This window comes from Microtus oregoni, unplaced genomic scaffold, assembly GCF_018167655.1.
Source record: "Microtus oregoni isolate MIOR12 unplaced genomic scaffold, Mior012 000032F_ref0000030, whole genome shotgun sequence".
In the NCBI taxonomy this organism is placed as follows: domain Eukaryota; kingdom Metazoa; phylum Chordata; class Mammalia; order Rodentia; family Cricetidae; genus Microtus; species Microtus oregoni.
In genome coordinates this window covers 24,871,936-24,890,985 of record NW_024543091.1, presented here as the reverse complement: position 1 = coordinate 24,890,985, position 19,050 = coordinate 24,871,936, and the positions used below count along the sequence as shown (strand labels likewise).

At 44.7% G+C, this 19,050-nt stretch overlaps 1 protein-coding gene and 1 long non-coding RNA gene across 2 annotated transcripts in view; one reads left to right on the top strand and one right to left on the bottom strand.

Moving 5' to 3' along the window:
* Positions 1 to 9,206: 9,206 nt before the first annotated feature.
* LOC121466048 lies at positions 9,207 to 18,841 on the bottom strand. The gene is made up of 3 exons (XR_005976718.1): positions 17,666 to 18,841; positions 10,069 to 10,215; positions 9,207 to 9,378 (listed from the first exon to the last, which is right to left on the bottom strand). It is a non-coding gene; the product is annotated as an uncharacterized LOC121466048 (long non-coding RNA).
* A 10-nt stretch (positions 18,842 to 18,851) lies between these two features.
* Positions 18,852 to 19,050, top strand: part of Anp32a (acidic nuclear phosphoprotein 32 family member A) — a 38,656-nt gene continuing 38,457 nt past the window's right edge. Inside the window, exon 1 of the mRNA XM_041679518.1 lies at positions 18,852 to 19,046. Coding sequence (XP_041535452.1) covers positions 18,993 to 19,046 — 54 coding nt within the window. The 5' untranslated portion in view covers positions 18,852 to 18,992. The remainder of the gene's footprint in view (positions 19,047 to 19,050) is intronic.

Below are 19,050 nucleotides of genomic sequence, written 5' to 3'. Positions count from 1 at the left end.
ATCTCAGAACTTTGAAGACTAAGACAGGAGGATTGCTGTAAGTCTGAGACCAGCCTTGACTACAGAGTGAGACCCTGTCTCAAGAAACAAATCAATAAGCTAAGCATGCTGACACATGCCTTAAACTCCAGGACTTAGGAGGCAAAGGCAGGAGATCTCTGTAAGTTTGAGACTAACCTGGTCTGCAGAGTGCATTCAAGGCCATCTAGGGATACTTGATAAAACTATGTTTCAAAAACAAACAAACAAACAAGAAATAATAAAACAGCCGGGCGGTGGTGGCGCACGCCTTTAATCCCAGCGCTGGGGAGGCAGAGACAGAGGGATCTCTGTGAGTTCGAGACCAGCTTGGTCTACAAGAGCTAGTTCCAGGACAGGCTCCAAAGCCACAGAGAAACCCTGTCTTGAAAAACCAAAAAAAAAAAAAAAAAGAAAAGAAAAGAAAAGAAATAATAAAACAAAACAAAAGATTCTCTGTGGCTATGTTCTACAGTATCTTGTCTATATTATCTTATTGAACTTGGGGGTTAGCCTTATTTATTAAAACTTTTTAAAATTTTTATTTGTGTGTGGGGGTTATGGGGTGTGTTGGTAATGGTGTGTGTGTAGGGGCGGCCATGTGTGGAGGTTAGAGGACAACTCAGTGGAGTTGGGACTCTCTTTCCAGCTGTATGCACATGAGGGCTGAGGATTGCACCCAGGTCATCAGGTTTGTTGGGCAACAAGCCTAGATGCTATGTTTTTTTAATTACTAAAATTATTTCTTCAGAATCAAATGGAAGCTCTGCCTTGTTATTCTTAATTTACTTTGAGCATTTTTAAAGGATTAAAAGTAATGTGTCATTAAGAAGCCATTATAAATAGCATTTAATGGTATAATAATAACCCATCAAATGGAAATCCCATAATTTAATGACTCAGTCCCATGAGGTTGGCTGTTATTTTTATTATTTTGGATTATTACAAGTAATCCTGTAAAGAGTGATGTTTTCACTTTTTCCATTAGACAGATTCCAGAAAACAGTATTTCTGCTATATAAATGGCCACAAGGCAGTTCAATGGGCGAAGGAGGAGCTTGCTGCCAAGACTGATCTGAGTTCAATCCCTGGGACCTGTTGCAGGATATTTGATGGCTCTGTGACACTCTGAGGCTGTTAATAAAGTTAACCTTGAATCAGGGGGTGGAGCCAGTGACTAGCTGACTGGAATTAGCCATAGAGAAACCAGGAATTTGGATAGAGAAGGGAGGAAAGGGTGAGATTAGAGTTTGGTGCTTCTTTTGGATTTGGGACAAGTGGAAAGAATGATCTCTTGCTGTGTCTCTAGCCACAAAACAAGGCCAGTTGGTTGCTTCTTGGATTCTCTGTTCCAGCAGGTCTTCACCCCCACATCTGCCTTCCAAGTCTTTGTTGATAAATAGACCAATAGACTTAGTTTAAACCTACATATCTCCGTCATAGTAGAGCCTCAGCCGGAGGACCAGAAGGCCCTCTAGGTCGAGGCCTAAGTGGTCTGTGGGCACTGATGGGTGGGGCAGGGGGGAGCATGGGGCCACAGAAGATAATTAAAATATCAGTATATTTACGTGCAGCTGATAAGCCGGCAAACACACACATACACACACACACACACTTCATACATTTACATGCATATCAATACACAAAGGCTCACGTGTTGAACGAAGGCTTGATCTCTAGCTAATGGAGCTATTAAGAGGAACCTGGGTCTCCAGAACTCAAACTTCATCTACAGATCAACTCATTGATGAGTTCACAGGCAGCGGGGTTGACCTGTGACATTGCAGTGCTGAGGGTGTGTTCTGAAGGGTGGACCTTGTCGCTGACCGTTACCTGCCTGTGTCTCTCAAGAGCTCTGGAAGTCCCTTGGTGGAAGGAGAGAACCTGCTCCTGCATGTGGTCCTCAGATCTGTACACCATAAACAAAGAAGTGAGTAGAATAGGATGGACTTTTTGTACGCCTGTCGCTTGGTCCTTTGTTCTTACCACTCCTTTCCTGCCCTTCAGTGACTTCTATCGTCTTTTTCCTCCTCTCATTTCTTTCCCTCTCCCCTCTTCCTTCCCTTCTCCAATCATCCATTCTACTCTAGAATTCACACCCTTGATCTATAAATCTGGCATATGTTGTTTTTGTGGATCTCCCTAATACTGGTTGTGTTTAACTTTGTGTGTATTTTATTATATATTTTAACATTTGCGTGTAACAGATATATATTACTTTATAGTTCCCACAAAGCTTTGGAAATCTTCTTTGGCATCTGAAATCTGGTAAATATTAACCTCTACTTTCGGTTACTTATAGTACTTATAGTCTTAGGGCTTTTATTACTGTGAAAAGACGCCATGACCATGGCAACTCATAAAGGACACATTTTATTGCGGGGGCTTGCTTGCATACGGTTCAGAGGTTTAGTCCATCATGTCGGGGAGCATGGCGTCATGCAGGCAGATGTGGTGCTGGAGCTGAGAGCCCCACATCTTGACTCAGGCAACAAGAAGTCGACTGATGTCACACTGAGTGAAGCTTGGGGAAAAGACCTCAGAGTACCCCCCACAATGACACACTTCCAACAGGCGTGGCCTCCAGCCTCAACAGTAACAGTAAGGAGTGTATCATCCGGCCTTCCAGCAGGACCACGCTGCCTCCAGCAAGGCCACATCTCCTAACAGTGCCATTCCCTAGGGGTTTATGGCGGCCAAATACGTTCAAACTACCATATATGGCTTGATTTAAAATGTATAGCTTGATTTCATGTATTAACTCTCTGACAGACTTTATCACTTTGGGACATATTAAAAGAATATCTAACTCTATCCTGTCCCAGCCCTCTGAACCTAAGTAGTTGCCTACTGCAGAGCTTCCTGCAAGTGCTGCAGAGGGGTGGGGGTGGGGGGTCTAGCTTTCCTGAGTCATCACCTATGGGGTGGGACCGATGCAGCTGTTCTCCAAGCACCTGTAAATACCCCCCACACACACACACCATATCTCTGTAAGCAGGTCCAGCAAACTCCTGGTTTGCAGAATGAGTTCTGTAGAATTTGGTCTACCATCAGGTCCTATTCTGGGGTGAGTAGACATGTGTCTACACACAACACTGAATCTTTTTTAACAAATCCTACCTTTCTATATTTATTCTTCAGATTCTTGGTGTGGTCTTTCTTCTAAGTAACTAAAACACACTTGTTGGAAACCTCTGAAAGCCTCAGTAAAGCACAAATAGCAAAGTAAAAGGCCCTCATCCTGGCTGGGGATGCTCCTCAGTTGGTGGACTGCTTGAAGCCTTGGTTTCTTTTCCAGGACAGCATAAAACTAAGTGTGGTGCCCACATCTGTAATCCCAGGTCTCAGGAGGTGCAGGCAGGCAATAGCTTAAAATCATTCCCACCTAAATAGCAAGTTTAAGGTCATTAAACTCTTTAACAATAAGCAAAGAGTGCCAGGTGGGAGTGGGGTGGCACACTTCTCCAGTCCCAGCCCTTGGGAGGAAGAGGCAGGCAGATCTCTGAATTTGTGGCCAACCTGGTCCACAGAACAAGTTCCAGGACAGCCAGGGCTTCACAGAGAAACCCTGTCTTAAAAAACAAAAACAAAACAAAACAGCAACAACAACTAAAACAGGGTTGCCAAGATGGCTCAGCAGATAAAAGCGCTGTCACTAAGCCTGATTTCCCCTGAAACCACTTAAAATACCGGCGTCAGTGGTACGCGACTATAACCCGCATTCCCACAGTGAGATGGGAGATGGAGACAGGAGTTCATGGACCAGTTCATCTGGAACACAAAAGAAATGGCCAGAGAGACTCTGCCTCAAGTAAGTGGAAGACAAGAACTAACTTCCTTTTCTACCTGCTTTCTTTTTTAACCTTGATTTTTATTTTATGTGTGTGGCTGTTTTCTCTATGGCATGTATATCTGTGCGTCATGTGCATTCAATACCCACAGAAGCCAGAAGAGGGCTTCGGATTTCATGGGACTACGGTTATAGACGTGTGGGTGCTGGGAACTGAACCCAAGTCCTCTGCAAGAACAGTCAGTGCTCTTAACTGCCAAGGCACCTCTCCAAGCCCCTTACTGTTCTCCTAATAATGAACCATCTTTTTGCCAGTTTGATACTGTGTTAAATAAATCTGCTAAGACCACACAAGCCCTTCATGGATATTTTGGGAGTAGAATGAGTGGTTCAGAAGGTAGATGCTACTTTAACTCATTGGAACACATTGTTTCTGGAGGTTGTGTGGTGTAGCCACTAACAGTTTAGGACACCTGCTCTGAAGACCCTGTTAAATTTTAATTTAGCCACAGGCACAGATTTACAGAAAGTGTCTTTTCTTTCCTTTTTTGTTGTTGTTTTGTTTTGTTTTGTTTTGTGAGACTGGATTGCTCAGTGTAGCTTTGGCTGTCCTGGAATTTGTTCTGTAGCCCAGGCTGGATTTGAATTCAGAGGTCTGCCTGCCTCTACCTCCTGGGTGATGGGATTAAAGGTGTGTATCAACACATCTGGCAAATAAATCTTTAAAAAAAAAAGAAGGAAGGAAGTAAAGGATGAAAGAAGGAAGTATAAAAAAGAGAGAGAGAAGGAGAGAAAAAGAAAAATGGGGCTGGGGAGATGGCTCAGAGGTTGAAAGCACTGGCTGTTCTTCCTAGAGAACCTGAGTTTAATTCCCAGGAACCACATGGTGGCTCACAACCGTCTGTAATGAGATCTGGTGCCCTCTTCTGTAATGCAGGCAGAACAATTTACACATAATAAATAAATAAATCTTTTTAAAAAAGAAAAAAGCCGGGCGATGGTGGTGCACGCCTTTAATCCCAGCACTCGGGAGGCAGAGGCAGGTGGATCTCTGTGAGTTCAAGACCAGCCTGGTCTACAAGAGCTAGTTCCAGGACAGGCTCCAAAACCACAGAGAAACCCTGTCTTGAAAAAAAAAATTAATTAATTGTGGGCTGGGAGATAGTTCAGTGGGTAAGATCACTTGGTAAACAAGCAAGCAAAGTCTAGTTCCCAGCACCCATGTGAAAAGATGGGGTTGGTGAAGAATGTTCTGGACTAGATCACTCCTATTTGACTCCAGAATAAACTATCTCTTATTCCCTTGGAGGTAAGAACTGAGTTTTTGTGTTGATAGAAGCTTTGGTGTGGTTGTCAAAGAGAGCACGTGACTGTAATCTGTCTCCTCTCTGGTGCAGAAGGTAACTGACTGGGATGATTTACAACTCTGTGGTTTCCCTGGTCTTCCTGTCTGCTGGGCCTTTTTGTTTTTTCAGAGAGAGAGAGAGAGAGAGAGAGAGAGAGAGAGAGAGAGGGAAGAAGGGAGGGAGAAGAAAGAAGAGAGGGAAAGGGAGAGAGAGAGAACATGTTGCGAACATAAGTCTGTAAGGCCCGTTTATGTTTAGACAACACTGGTATGAAGATCTGATGAGTCAGCTAAAACGCGGCTGACACTGGACATGGGGGTCTGTGAGCCAACATAAAATGTCTGACACAGATATCCAGAGAGCCTAAAAGTGAGTGCTGATGCATTCTGCTGCATAGCTATTTTGTCAGAATGCCACTTTGGTGTGATTCTGTATAAACACGGCCTTGTGTGTGTTTGTCTGTAGGTCAAGTGCCTATAGTCACATGGTTTGTGTACCAGTCTACATGTGTCCTGGCATGAGTCTGGGTGACTGCTGGTGGCTACCTGCCTGGGGTCTGTGTACTAGTGAATAAAGTATGTCTTCTCTGCCTATGGCTCTTCAACCTCCCGACCCTGTGACCCTCTCTTTTCGTGGCATCGCAATACGGACCTCACAATGACATGGCACACGTGCGGAAGTCAGAGGACAACTCTCTGGAGTTGGTTTGCTCCTTCCCCCACGTGGGTCCTTAGGATTGAACTGAGGTCCTCAGGCTTGGCAGCAAGCCCCTTTACCCACTGAGCCATCGCCTTGTGTATCTGTTTTTATGCCCATGCCATGCTGTTTTGATTACTGTATCTTTAGAGTCCTATTTCTTTTGCTCAAGATGGCTTTGGCTATTTGGGAATTTTCATGCTTCCATATGAACCCTAGGATTGTTTTTTTCTATTTCTGTAAAGAATGTTATTGGTATTTGTGTTTGTTGGGTGGTTTTCTTGAAAGAGACTTCGGCTATGTATCCCTGCCTGGCCTGGAACTCACTATTTAGACCAGGTTGTGCTGTGGAATAATCCTTCTATACACTGTGTGAATATATGTTGCTCTGATTGACTTAATAAACAAACTGACTGGCTAGCTGAACAGGATAAAGTTAGGCAGGAAAGCCAAACTGAAAATGATGGGATGAGGAAGGGCGGAGTCAGAGGAGTCGCCAGCCAGACGCAGAGGGAGCAGGAGATAAACTGCTGATAAAGATACTCCCATGTGTCAGAGTGTGAATAAGGAATATGGGTTAACTTAAAATGTAAGAGTTAGTTAGTAATAAGCTTAATAAGGTCAAGCATTTGTAACTAATATTAAGCCTCTGGGTTATTATTTGAGAGTAGCTGGGGACAGGAAAACTCCTGCTACAAGGTTGTCCTTGAAACCACATCAATCCTTCTGCTTCTGCTTCCCCAGTACTGGGACGACAGTGTGTGCCTAGCAAAGCCAGGCTGTCTGTACTTTGATCTGTTCTGCACAGAGTCTATGGTTTACTTTGGGTAATGGACATTTTTAACAATCTTAATTCTTCTAATCCATGAGCATGGGCTCTTTCTACTTACTTTTTAAAAATTATGATCTATGTATACATGTATGTGTGAACACACACACCACACTGTGTGTGCAGACGCCAGAAGGCCATGCTGTGGGGATGGTTCTCTCTTTCTACCTCTATGGAGCTTTCTGGCAGGAAACTCAGGGCAGGCGCCAGGATCACCCTGCACTCTACTCTCTGAGCCGTCTCTCCACTCCTATTTCTTTCACGAATGCGGTATGAGTTGGTGGCAAATCTGGGTGGTTGTGTGGACAGTAGCAAGAATAAGACTCCATGGCAAGGGCCAGCTAAGACCCACGCCCAGACTTAGGCTTTGCTGGCTTCTGGGTACAGACTTCCTTAGGCTTTTATTCGGGCCCTGAAAATGTTCTAGGGTATCTGGACAGCAGAAGCTTGCATTCTTCTACCAACAGGCTACTAAAGCTGGTGTCTCCGGGACAAGGAGACTTGTTCGTAGCAGTTTAATGGTCTTGCAAGTACTGGAATAGCTGAGCGCTTTACATTCTGTAATCTGAGCATTCCCTCTGGAAAGACCAGTGTCACCCTCACGATACTTTATTTTTAGATGCTGGAGAGTAGTTAAGTCGTTAAGAGTGATTGCTGCTATTGCAGAGGACCAGGGCTTGGATTCAAACATCCTCCTCCAGCAGCTCACAAGCACCTGTAACCCTAAGTGAGGGGATTACAGCACCCTCTTCAGGCCTCCATGGGCATTAGCATACACACATAAGCACACAAAAATAAAACTATTTTTTTTTTAAGATTTTATTTATTATGTGTACAGTATTCTCAGTATTCTCTCTGAAGGTATGCCTTCAGGCCAGAAGAGGGCACCAGATCTCATTGCAGATGGTTGTGAGCCACCATGTGGTTGCTGGGAATTGAACTCAGGACCTTTGGAAGAGCAGGCAGTGCTCTTAACCACTGAGCCATTTCTCCAGCCCCCCAATAAAACTATTTTTTAAAAGGTGATTCTTTTTTTTTTTTGAGACAGGGTTTCCCTGTAGCTTTGGTGCCTGTCCTGGAACTAGCTCTTATAGACCAGGCTAGCCTCGAACTCACAGAGATCCGCCTGCCTCTGCCTCCCGAGTGCTGGGATTAAAGACATGTGCCACCACTGCCCGGCAAAAAGATAATTCTTAACCAGGCAGAGAGAGATTTAATCCCAGTACTCAGGAGGCATAGGCAGGCAGATCTCTGTGAGTTCAAGGCTAGCCTGGTCTACAGAGCAAGTTACAGGACAGCCAGGGCTGGACAATTGTTTTTAACGATATTAATCTCAAAAAAAAATTACATTTTCTCATCTCTAGCTATAGTGTAGAACACGGCTCCTCTACAATTCAAACTTTAAACTCAAAATCCTACATTTGTGAAGTGTTTTTTTTTTTAAAGATTTATTTATTATGTAACAGTGTTCTGTCTGCATGCATGCCTACAGGCCAGAAGAGGGCACCAGATCTCATTACAGAGGGTTGTGAGCCACCATGTGGTTGCTTGGAATTGAACTCAGGACTTCTGGAAGAGTAGCCAGTGCTCTTAACCTCTGAGCCATCTCTCCAGTCCACTGTGTAGTGTTCTTGTATCTTCAGACCTTCCATAAGATTTCTGCAATAGCCCTTACTTTATAGCTTTTACCCCTTAATTTTTAAATTTATTTTATTTTGAATAATGTGTATATGTGTGAGTATGTGTACAAGAGTGTAGGTACCTCAGAGACCAGAGCTGTTGGATCCCTTGGAGATAGCACAATAGGAAACTGTGAGCTGCCCAATGTGGGTGCTGGGGACCAGCCCAAGTCCTCTGGAAGAGCATAAGTGCACTTAACCACTGAGCCATCTCTCTAACCACCGAACTTAATTATTATTGTTGTTTTTGGTGGTGGTGGTGCTATGTGCATATATCCATGTGTATGTGGGAAATGTACAAGTGGGGGGATGTACATATTAGTATGTGTAGTCAGAAGACAATTTTTGGGAGTTTGCTTCCTACTGCCTTGTTCGGGACATAACTCAGATGGTCAGGCTTGCATGGCAAGTGCTTCCATCCACTGAGAATTCTTTTTTTAATATTTTATTTATTTATTACATATACAATATTCTGTCTGTATGCATGCAGGCCAGAAGAGGGCGCCAGGTCTCATTACAGATGGTTGTGAGCCACCATGTGGTTGCTGGGAATTGAACTCAGGACCTTTTGAAGAGCAGGCAGTGCTCTTAACCTCTGAGCCAACTCTCCAGCCCCCCACTGAGAATTCTTGCTGGCCCCTGAAGCTTTTTGGTTTTCTATGTGGCTGGAATCAAGAGCTTCCCATAAGGTAGGCAAGTGCTATCCCAACAAGAGACGCCTTCAGTCCCATTAACCACTTAATAATTAATGAAACACACTGAGTTTCATCTTTGCTAAATTTCTTATTATTCGTATAATCGGAGTAAAGCTAAAAATTTACACATCAATTTTTATATTGATAGGTCATTTGGGGGAAGAAAGAAAAACTGGCAGTTCCAAGACGGATGGACGTGTAAGTGCTGAGACCTTCAAACAAGCTGGTGAGGATGGTTCACTTCTCAGGAGGACAGGACTAGCTCTGTGAGTTCAAGGCCAGCCCGCTCTGAGGAGAGTTCCCGTTAGAGCGTTCCAAGAGACTCCTTCTCAAAAAAATCAAAAGAAAACAAAAGAAAACAAAAACAGATTTCCTTCAAGTATGCATAAAAGGTGTGATAAGATGGTCCACACTGATAGTATCAACACAAGAGAGCCTCTGAGGCAGGAGTAATGCCAAATCAAGACCAGACTGCCCATTCAAGGCCAGCCAGGGTTGCAGTGTGAGACTGGCTCAAAATATAAAACAAAGTGGAAGCAAAGAGGGGTCTAGAGAGATGCCCGCACCTTCAGCTCCACTGGAGCCAATGCCCTCTGGCTTCGTGCCCAAGATAAATCTAAAAACAAACTGAATCCGAAAAGCAGCGTTCCACAGGTGTAAGCTCAGTGTGTGCGGATTAGTAAGGCCAAGACCAGCCTGAGGGCTACAGAGTAAACGCTATCTAAATAAAAGTTAATTAAAATAAAGGACTTGCTGGGCCGTGGCGGTGCACGCCTTTAATCCCAGCCCTCCAAAGGCTGAGGTGAGGCAGGCTGATCTCTGCTAGTCCAAGGCCAGCTTGGTCTACCAGAGCTGGACAGGCTCCAAAGAAACATAGAAACCCCATCTCAAAAACAACAACAACAACAACAACAACAATAATAATAATAATAATAATAATGGGCTGGGGAGGAGTCTCAGTAGGCAAGAGCATGGGCACTTACACAAGAGGCCAGGAGAAGCCAGGCATGCGCACCTTTGACAGTCAGAGGATTCCAGACTGCCGGAATGGGAGCTGTGCTCCTGACAGGGCACTTTCACTTGGACCAGAGCAAACAGAGCGAAGGTGTGATCTCCATTTCTCCTACAAACTCTTGAGACAATTCAGATCCTCAGGAGGAGCCTGAAATAAAGACAATTCTTAAGGTGCCTAAAATAAAATTTTCTTAGGAGGAATGCCTCTGTCTTATAGTCCTAGAAACAGGAATTTATTTTTGGTCCCCTTGTGTTAGGAAGAAGTTACTTAACAATCCTGTTTATCCAGTACTTTGCTGCTAACTGGCATTGATGAAATGAAGACATTTCTCCCATCCAAACGCTATCCAGGCCTAACTCTACTTAGCTTCCAAATACAGGGATATGGCCATATACGATAAAAGTTATTTCTAAGGTGATTTTTATTTTTGTATTGTTTTAAAGGACAGTGTCTCTCTCTATATATAGTAATCCAGATTGATCTAGAACTTGAAATCCTCCTGCCTCAGCCTCCCAGCCACTTCTCCACCCCAGGTCTGGAATTAAGTGTGTGCTCTCATATCTGGCTATTAGGTACTCTGCTCTGCTCAAAGTGTTGGATATTTTGATGTTATCCACCTACTTACCTCTGTCTGTCTGTCTGTCTGTCTATCCATCCAGCTATCATCTATCCACCTATCTATTTATTTAGAGTGTAGGCACATGTGTGGAGGTCATAGAACAACTCTGTTTTCTTTTTCCACCATGTGGCTCTCAGGGTCATCAAGTTTGGTGGCGAGTTCCTTTCCAAAGAGCTAACTGGCTGAGTCCCCAGTTAGCTCTTGACAGACAGATGAGTAGGTTGCTGGACACAGGCTGAGGGAGGCTCCACCTCATGAATACATGGTTGCTCAGGCCATTCTGTCACATTCTTCTTGGTATGCAGTGGCAGTTTCAGGCCCTGAAGTGGCACCCTCACTGCCGTCCAAACTCTACTGGTTAGAGCTCAGTAACATGGCCGGGTGGTGGTGGCGCACGCCTTTAATCCCAGCACTTGGGAAGCAGAGGCAGGCAGGTCTTGGTGAATTCTAGGTCAGCCTGGTCTACAGAATCTCAAAAAATTAAAACCAAAACAAAACAACAACAATAACAAAAAAACAAACTAGTAACATGATCCCATTTAGACGCAAGGGTAGCTAAGCATGGTCAAGCTTCCCGTCTGTATTCAGGAAGAAGAGAAAATGGAGTTTGGTAAGTAATTAGCAGTCTGTTATGATGTCTAAATCCTAGTAAACTGAGTTCTTGGCTGTAAGAAACAGTTTGTATTATCAGTGAGCAGAGTGATAGTGTCACTTCTCTGTAAAGAAGTTATTGGCACTGACAAAGAACACCAATCAGGCGACAAATGTCCCACAGGTTCTGTTGTCTCCAGCTGGTGGTGCCTTAGGACTTGGAACCTTGCTGAGAAAGTGTCTCTGGGGGCAGGCTTTGAGAATTTATAGCCTCACTAACTTCCAGCTCTGCTGTCTGCTTCCTGTGTGCGGTTAAGATGTGATCCCTCGGCCTCCTGCCCTGACCCACCTGCAGTCATGCTTCTCCTGCTGTCATGGACTTCATCTCTAGTCCAAATAAACAGAAAGTCCAAATAAACTTGGATCTGTAAGTCGGTCTGGTCATGGTGTTTATCACAGCAATAAAAATTAATGAGCACAGTCACACTTTAACAAGTAGAAAAGTACTAAATTCTGACACCACTTTTCTTGACTTTAAACAAAAAAAAATCACATTTATCATTTAGTTTTTGTCATGTATATGTGTGCTATTTTCAGCTGGAAAGCACTTTAATATAACTGACTTGAAATGGTATATGAGAGGGTATATTTCAGCATTGATATTATTTTTCTTTTTTTTTAAATACAATTTAGTTGTTCTTTTTTTAATGATTTATTTTGTATTTTACATGCTCTGGTGTTTTGCCTGCACGTATGTCAGCATGAAGGTGTCAGATCCCCTGTAACCGGAGTTACAGACAGTTGTGAGCTGCCACATGGGTGCTGGGAATTGAACCCAGGTCCTCTGGAAGAGTAGTCAGTACTCACAACCACTGATCCATCTCTTCTAGCCCCTGATTTAGTTTTCAATGTGGGGGTCAAATTCTGGGTCTCATGCTTGGCAGGCACCACCGATCCATATCTCTAGGTTCCTTGAGCCCACCCCAAAACCCAGGCAAACCTTGAATCTATTCTCCTGCCTCAGCCTCCCAAGAAACCAAGAGTATAGGCCTGCAGCACCAGTTCCAGCCAGTGCCCAGACCTTTTCTACAAGCACAAGTTCAATTACCTTTTTGCCCCAGGAATTCCAGTCTTGTCAACGTGTCTGTCAGTTTGCATTTACTCTGCCATCAGCATTTTCTGTTTTCCCCCAATTGGTCTTTAAGGTGTCTGTATCCTGCCATGACCACTTACCTTCTTCCGAGACTGAAAAGCTGAAAAGCTGACCACACCCTGCCGCTTGGGTCTGCATCTGAGTCTGGACCCCAGTTTACAGCTGCAGATCGAAACTTATTATCCCTACCACTCACTATCTAGAGCTCTCTGCAGTCCTGCATGAAGTGCAGTAGGTGGATTATTCTTATCTTTAGATTACCCTTTCAGAGTAAATCCTAACTTAAGGTCAACTATCTGGACTGGAGATGCTTTCTTGCAAAGTCTTAAGGTTCTTGTTGTGCTGCTTGCCAGCAGCTGTGATGCATTGTTTATTCTGGGCTAGGAAAGAAGGACTCAGAAGAACATTAAGAATTCAGATTTTAACTCTGCTTCACGACCATCCTAACTATGTAATAAGGTCCCATTCCAGTAGAAGCAGCAAACAGGAGGAGCACCGATCTGTTTGAGCTAGGTGGACACTACACTTCCCCAGAGACTAGGGGTGTGGAGGCGGGCTCTGAACCTCAAGGTCATCCATCAGCAGGCCCAGCAAAAGCCGGTTCTACGTGACCCTCTCTGACCTTTACTCTGGAGACAGGACATTCCTTTTTTGTTTGGTTTCCTGTCGCCGTTCTGAAAGTGCCTCGACAGCAGATACACGTGCTGGTCCCGCATCTTGTTCCACACATTTCCCAATCATGCGTGCTCAGGAGCTTTAGCTGCTGCAGCGCTGCTCCACACTGATCCCGACACAAAGATTCCATCACTCTGAGGGAGATGCATTTGTCACACTTGCTAAGTTTGCCTTTAAATAAATACACGTGCAAGTGACAGGACTCTCAAACACGAGAGGTGTATAATACGCATTTGGAGCAATTAGCCAGTCTAGCGGCGAGCATGTGCCCTTCTGCTGCGCAGGAGTCCTCAAAGTCCTAGCAGGGTCCTAGCAGGGTCATCTCATCTGGTCACATGCAAATGATTTCACCAATTTTCTACTCTGGTTGTGGAGACAGCTCAGTGGGTAGAAGCACTCGCCACCAGTTCTGATGATCTGAGTTCAATCCCCAGGAGAGACCTGACTCCTGTGGGCTGTCCTCTGATACACCCCCCCCACACACACACACAAAAGTAGATATTTAAAAAGAAAACTTTATATTCAAGTTGCAAGCATCTGGAGTATGTAAAGCATTTGTTACACTCTTCCAGGATGGCTCAACATTTCAATTGAAAAGCTAGAACAAACTTAATAATTCATCCCAGCGCATTCAGCTGACTTCTGACTCCACGAGAACAGGGGAGTGTACATTGGAGTATTTGTGAGCTCAAATGGTAACTGCTGTCAGAAAGCAGAGAATCAGGGGAGCAAATAAGCTAAGGATGCCCATGAAGAGCTCTTGCAAATAAAGTTTAATCTGGATCCCTTCTGTATTAATATACTTCCTTTTATTACTGAGACAAGGTCTGGAATTCACTATGTGAACCAGGCTGGCCTCGAACTCAGAAATCTGCTTGCCTCAGCCTAAGTGCTGGGATTAAAGGTGTACACCACCATAGTTAGCTCATAATATATTTTAATACCTTTTATTTTTTGCATTAGAGGTGAGTTTAAGCCTTATATTGGCTAAAACTCAATTAATGCATTCAACATTGATTTTTTTCTATATTCATCTGAATTGCCTTTAGTCACAGTATTGTTCTGTGACTTCACATTCCATTGTCTTCTCCCCCCCCCCAGGTTTTACATGTAGGAGCGTGTACCATGAGTGCCTAGGAATTATATATAGATGATTGCAGATCACCAAGTGGGTACTGGGAACCAAATCCAGTCCTTTGTAAGAGCAACGAGTGCTCTTAACCACTCAGCCATCTCTCTAGCCTCTCCACTGTCTTTTTTACTATTGTTCTCCTGAGTTTCATGTAGCCCAGACTAGCTTCAAACCCATTAGGTAGGCAAAGATGACCCTGAACTCCTGGTCATATCTCACGAGTACTGGGGTTATAGGTGTGCATCACCACACCCACTCACCTTTTTTTTTTCTATTTATACATGCAGGTGTTTTGTCTGCATGTATGTATGTGTACATGTACCTGGTGTGAACAGAGATGAGAAAAGGGCATCAGATCCCCTGGAACTGGAGTCACAAATGGTTGTGAGCCACCACATAGGCGCTGGGAATCTAACTGGGGTTCTCTGCAAGAACACCAGCTGCTCTAAATGTTGAACCATCTCCTCAGTCTTACTCTTTTAAAAAAAAATTAAAAAATCATATTTTATTTTATTTAAAACTTTTTTATATGTGTGGGTGTTTTGCATGGATATGTTTGTGCACCATGTGTGTGCCTGTTGCCCTTGGAGGCCAGAAGGCATGAGATCCCCTGGAACTGGTATTTTAGACAGTTGTGAACTGCCACATGGCTGCTGGGAACTGAATCCAAGTCCCCTGGAAGAACAGCCAGTGTTCTAAATTGCTGAGCCATCTCTCAAGTCCTACTTAATTTGTAATATAGGATCAGGTACCCCAGGCTGGCCTCAGACTTGCTAAGCAGCATAGGATGACCTTGAACTCCTGTTCCTCTTATTTCCGTGCTGGGACTACAGGCATAGGCTATCATGCCTGACTTATTGGAACAGGGTTCAAACCCAGGGTGATTTGCTTCCAGAGTTCTGCCACTATTAAAGGCAGGCATGAGTCACCATGGTTAGTTTGTTACTTTAAAAAAGTGACCTGTAGTAGCTGCTTTTGGTTAACACTGTTTTTTCTTTATGACCAACTCATTAACAAGGTAACTATTCAATCATTAAGGCACTTTTTTTTTTTTTAATAAGTCACCCAGGTTAGCCAGGAGGCTCATTGGGTAAAGGTGTCAAGTCTGATGACCTGACTTCGATCCCTTAGTCCCGCAAGGTAGAGCAGACTCCTAAAAGTCTCCCTCTGTTCTCCAGGCACGTGAAGTAGCACATGACCCCCTCAAGGCACAAAAATAAACATAATAGACACTTTAAAAACCCAATACTTCATTAAGCAATAGAAAATTATGAGTGACTTTTGAGATCTTGAACCTCAACATTTTGTTGCTATTCAGATCAAAACACAGACATCTTCACATTGTTACCATGGGTTTCCAAAGAATTGTCTACGCTTCTAAAAGCTATTTATGTGTAAGGACAGAAGAGCACGCAAAGAAGCTGGGGCCTTTCCACGTCATTGTATCTGTGTTCCCAGCAGCGGAGCTTGGTGTAAGCAGAAGAGCTCTAGGGCCAGGTTCCAGTCTAGATGCTTCGGGCTGAAGACGTTTAGCTGTGCACACACACGTTTGGCTCATATAAACCAAAGGGTCTCCTTCAGAGACTGAACAAGGACTAATGAGCTAAGAACAGCAGCAGCAACGGTATGGGTATTTCCAAAACACGGCTTCTCAACATGTCAGAAGTGCTCAGGAGGCTGGAGAAGTGGCTCAGCAGTTAAGAGCACTTGCTGCTCTTGAAGAGGACCCAAGTACATGTCCCAGCACCTAATATGTCAGTTCACAACTCCAGAGGGATCCAATGTTCTCTTCCAGCCTTCTTGGGAGACTGCACTCACGTGCACACACAGTCACATATACAGATGCACAAAAGGAAAAATAAAACTGTCAGTCAGGCAGTGGTGGCGCATGCAGGAGGCAGAGGCAGGCAGATCTCTGGTTTCGAGGCTAGCCTGGGCTCAGAATGAGTTCCAAAGGACAGCCAGGGCTACACAGTGAAACCCTGTCTCAGAAACCAAAACAAACAAACCAAAACAAAAAACATTTTTAAAAAGCAGGGGGTCAGGGACACCCATTGCTCTTATCTTTGAGAAGAGGCTGCTCTTTAGCTTGGAGTGCTTCTTGGTGACTTCCTTGGAGGAAGGTGCCCTTCTTATTTGAAGGCCACCCCTTTCTTTAAGGGCTCAATACTTGATTTGTCTCTCATTAGTTCTCAGCAGGAATCAAACCCCATTGCAGACTGCCTGTGCCTAATCACCTAAAGCCTGCTACAGGCTCAATCTCTAAAGAGGAGTGGCATCAGTTCCCAGTCCACATAACAGTTCCTCCAAAATCCCTCGAGGTGGGGCTTTCTTTCACCACCTTCCTGAAATGCAGAGGGATCTGGAGTACTACTACTATAATGTACAATAAAACTGTAATAACCCTGTAAATAATAATTACATACTTTCATATATGTGTGTATACATACCCAAGTCTTACAGGGCAAATGGCTGAGCTGTCTTCCTGCTCCCAAATGAAAACACTGAAGTCCTATTAAAACTTTCTTAAACTACAAGCAAGAGGAACTTACTTCCTTCAACATGTAGAAGCAAGTGGGCAATACTCAAAGTGCTTTTGATATTTGAGCTTCTATACTGACTGACATCCAGCAAAAGTCATCTTTCAGTTTTGTGACACTAAATACAAAAGCTGTTATTCAAACTTTGGAAAGGTGAGGTGCTCCAAAAATAAGTTATATTTAATACTTTCAGTGATGAGGTCACCATTTTATTTTCTATTCTAATTTAGTCTGTAGTAGTTGGGTTTCTCCTTGGATCACGTGAAACGCCTGCCTTTTCATAATTTCGTTTCTGTATATTCTCCATTAAGGGTATGTGTGTGGGGGAGGGGGTAGGATCCTACGGTAGTTCTCTTCAGTTCCTGTCACGTGAGTTACTTGCTTCTGCTTAACAGAGGTAGAATGGGGGCACTTTTGAAGGAGTTAATCCTGCGGAAAGGACTCTCCCACAACATCACTGTTAGCAGAGACTTCAACTACAGTTCAGTGTTTAAGTAGCAAACGAGCATTTACTACGCCAAAGAACAGGAACTTCAAGACTCCTGGCTATATAGATTCTACCCACCACAACCTCTTAATATATTTGTGATGAAAAGCTATTGCTTTAGAAACATTAACTATCATATCCAGAAATACCACCTGATTCAATGGCAAAGAGGTAATTTGAAGTCTGCTGCGTTTTAAGAAGGAACCGATAACAATTGAAAAATTCCAGTTACACAGTCTCGTAAAAATGAACCGAATTTAAGGATAAGAAATGTTAAATGAACAACTTAAAGAAGTCATGCCATATTCACCCAGATGACAGGTTTTTAATTGTACTTCCAGTTACTCAAAATAAACATTTATCGGCTTTCAAATTCATTATTTGATCTAAAAGAACTTACTGAACAAAATGCTCAGTTCCAGTGTATCCAAAAATACAAAACTACCTTGGGCTGTTTGCGGAAGAGTGCAGACGAAGGGAAACGGACACTGCAATACAGTTGTGTGGATGAAGGTAAACATGGGTCCCTGTTGACAGTCATCCCCGTCATTTGTCCACAGCCACAGATATCCACGCAGTGCATCAGGTCCCAGGGTTGCCCATAAGAAGCGGTAACCCAGTGAGAACCAAGGCTTTTAAGGTCTCTTTAAAAACGTAACGTGGTCAAACAAAAACAAAACCCAAAGCAACCGAAAGACCTGGATAAGTGGTCCAGTTAGCGACTCCTTGGCAACTCAAATCTAACCAAACGACTTTAGTGGACAATTGGATTGAAATGAGCAACACTCTCTCAACAAAACCTATAAAGCCCGTAAATTATGCTCGGCTCTGAGAATCGGCAATTACTAGCACCTTCCTTTCGCATTTTTAAATATTCTATACAGTTCTGCACCCGCGGCCTTTTCATTCATTTATTGCCCTAGACAAGATCTCCGGTGGCTCTCGGGGAATCGCTTCTGTTAAGACTGTCCTGGCAGGGCATCAGAATGCCAAGCCTCTGGGTCGAGATCCCGCCCTCGCTCCTCGGTAGATGGGAACATCATGCGCTTAGATTTGCTTATTTAATTGCGGGAATGGGAGTAGACCCAGTCCGAAGGGATGCGCCAAGTGGGCAGCCTGGGGTGTGATCTGTCCTTCGGGCGCCCCCAGAATGCGCGCCCTCTCTGGGCCTGCCCTGAGCCCGCGCGCCCCGGGCCTCGTCCGCCCGCCAAGTACCCAGAGGATGTCCCCGCAAGGACCCCGCCCCTCCCGCGTCCACGCACCTGCGGCCCCGCCCCCGGCCACGAACCTTCAGGTCCACGCACCTGCCCTGCCTTCCCTCCCGCCCCCCGCGCGCAGCCACCAAGCTGCAGCCGCGCTTCTCCTCGGACACCCGGGTATCTAAAGGGGTCCGTCTCCGGCACCACAGCCAAATGGCTGAGCCTCCCTAGCACGCTGCGCAGGCCGCCCATTGGACCCTGCCCCCCGCCGCCACCACCACCATTGGCTGGCGTCCGAAGCCTCGCCACTCGATTGGCTTGTGCTGCCGCCGCTCCACGCCGGAGCTGCAGATCCCGCCTCCACGGCGATCAGGTTAGTGTGCGCCGCGGGTGCTGGGGGCTCGAGCACCGAGCGGAGCTGGTTGAGCCTTCAAAGTCCTAAAACGCGCGGCCGTGGGTTCGGGGTTTATTGATTGAATTCCGCTGGCGCAGGATCCTCTGCAGAGAGAGCGAGAGAGAGCGCGAGAGATGGATATGGACAAACGGATTCATTTAGAGCTGCGGAACAGGACGCCCTCTGATGTGA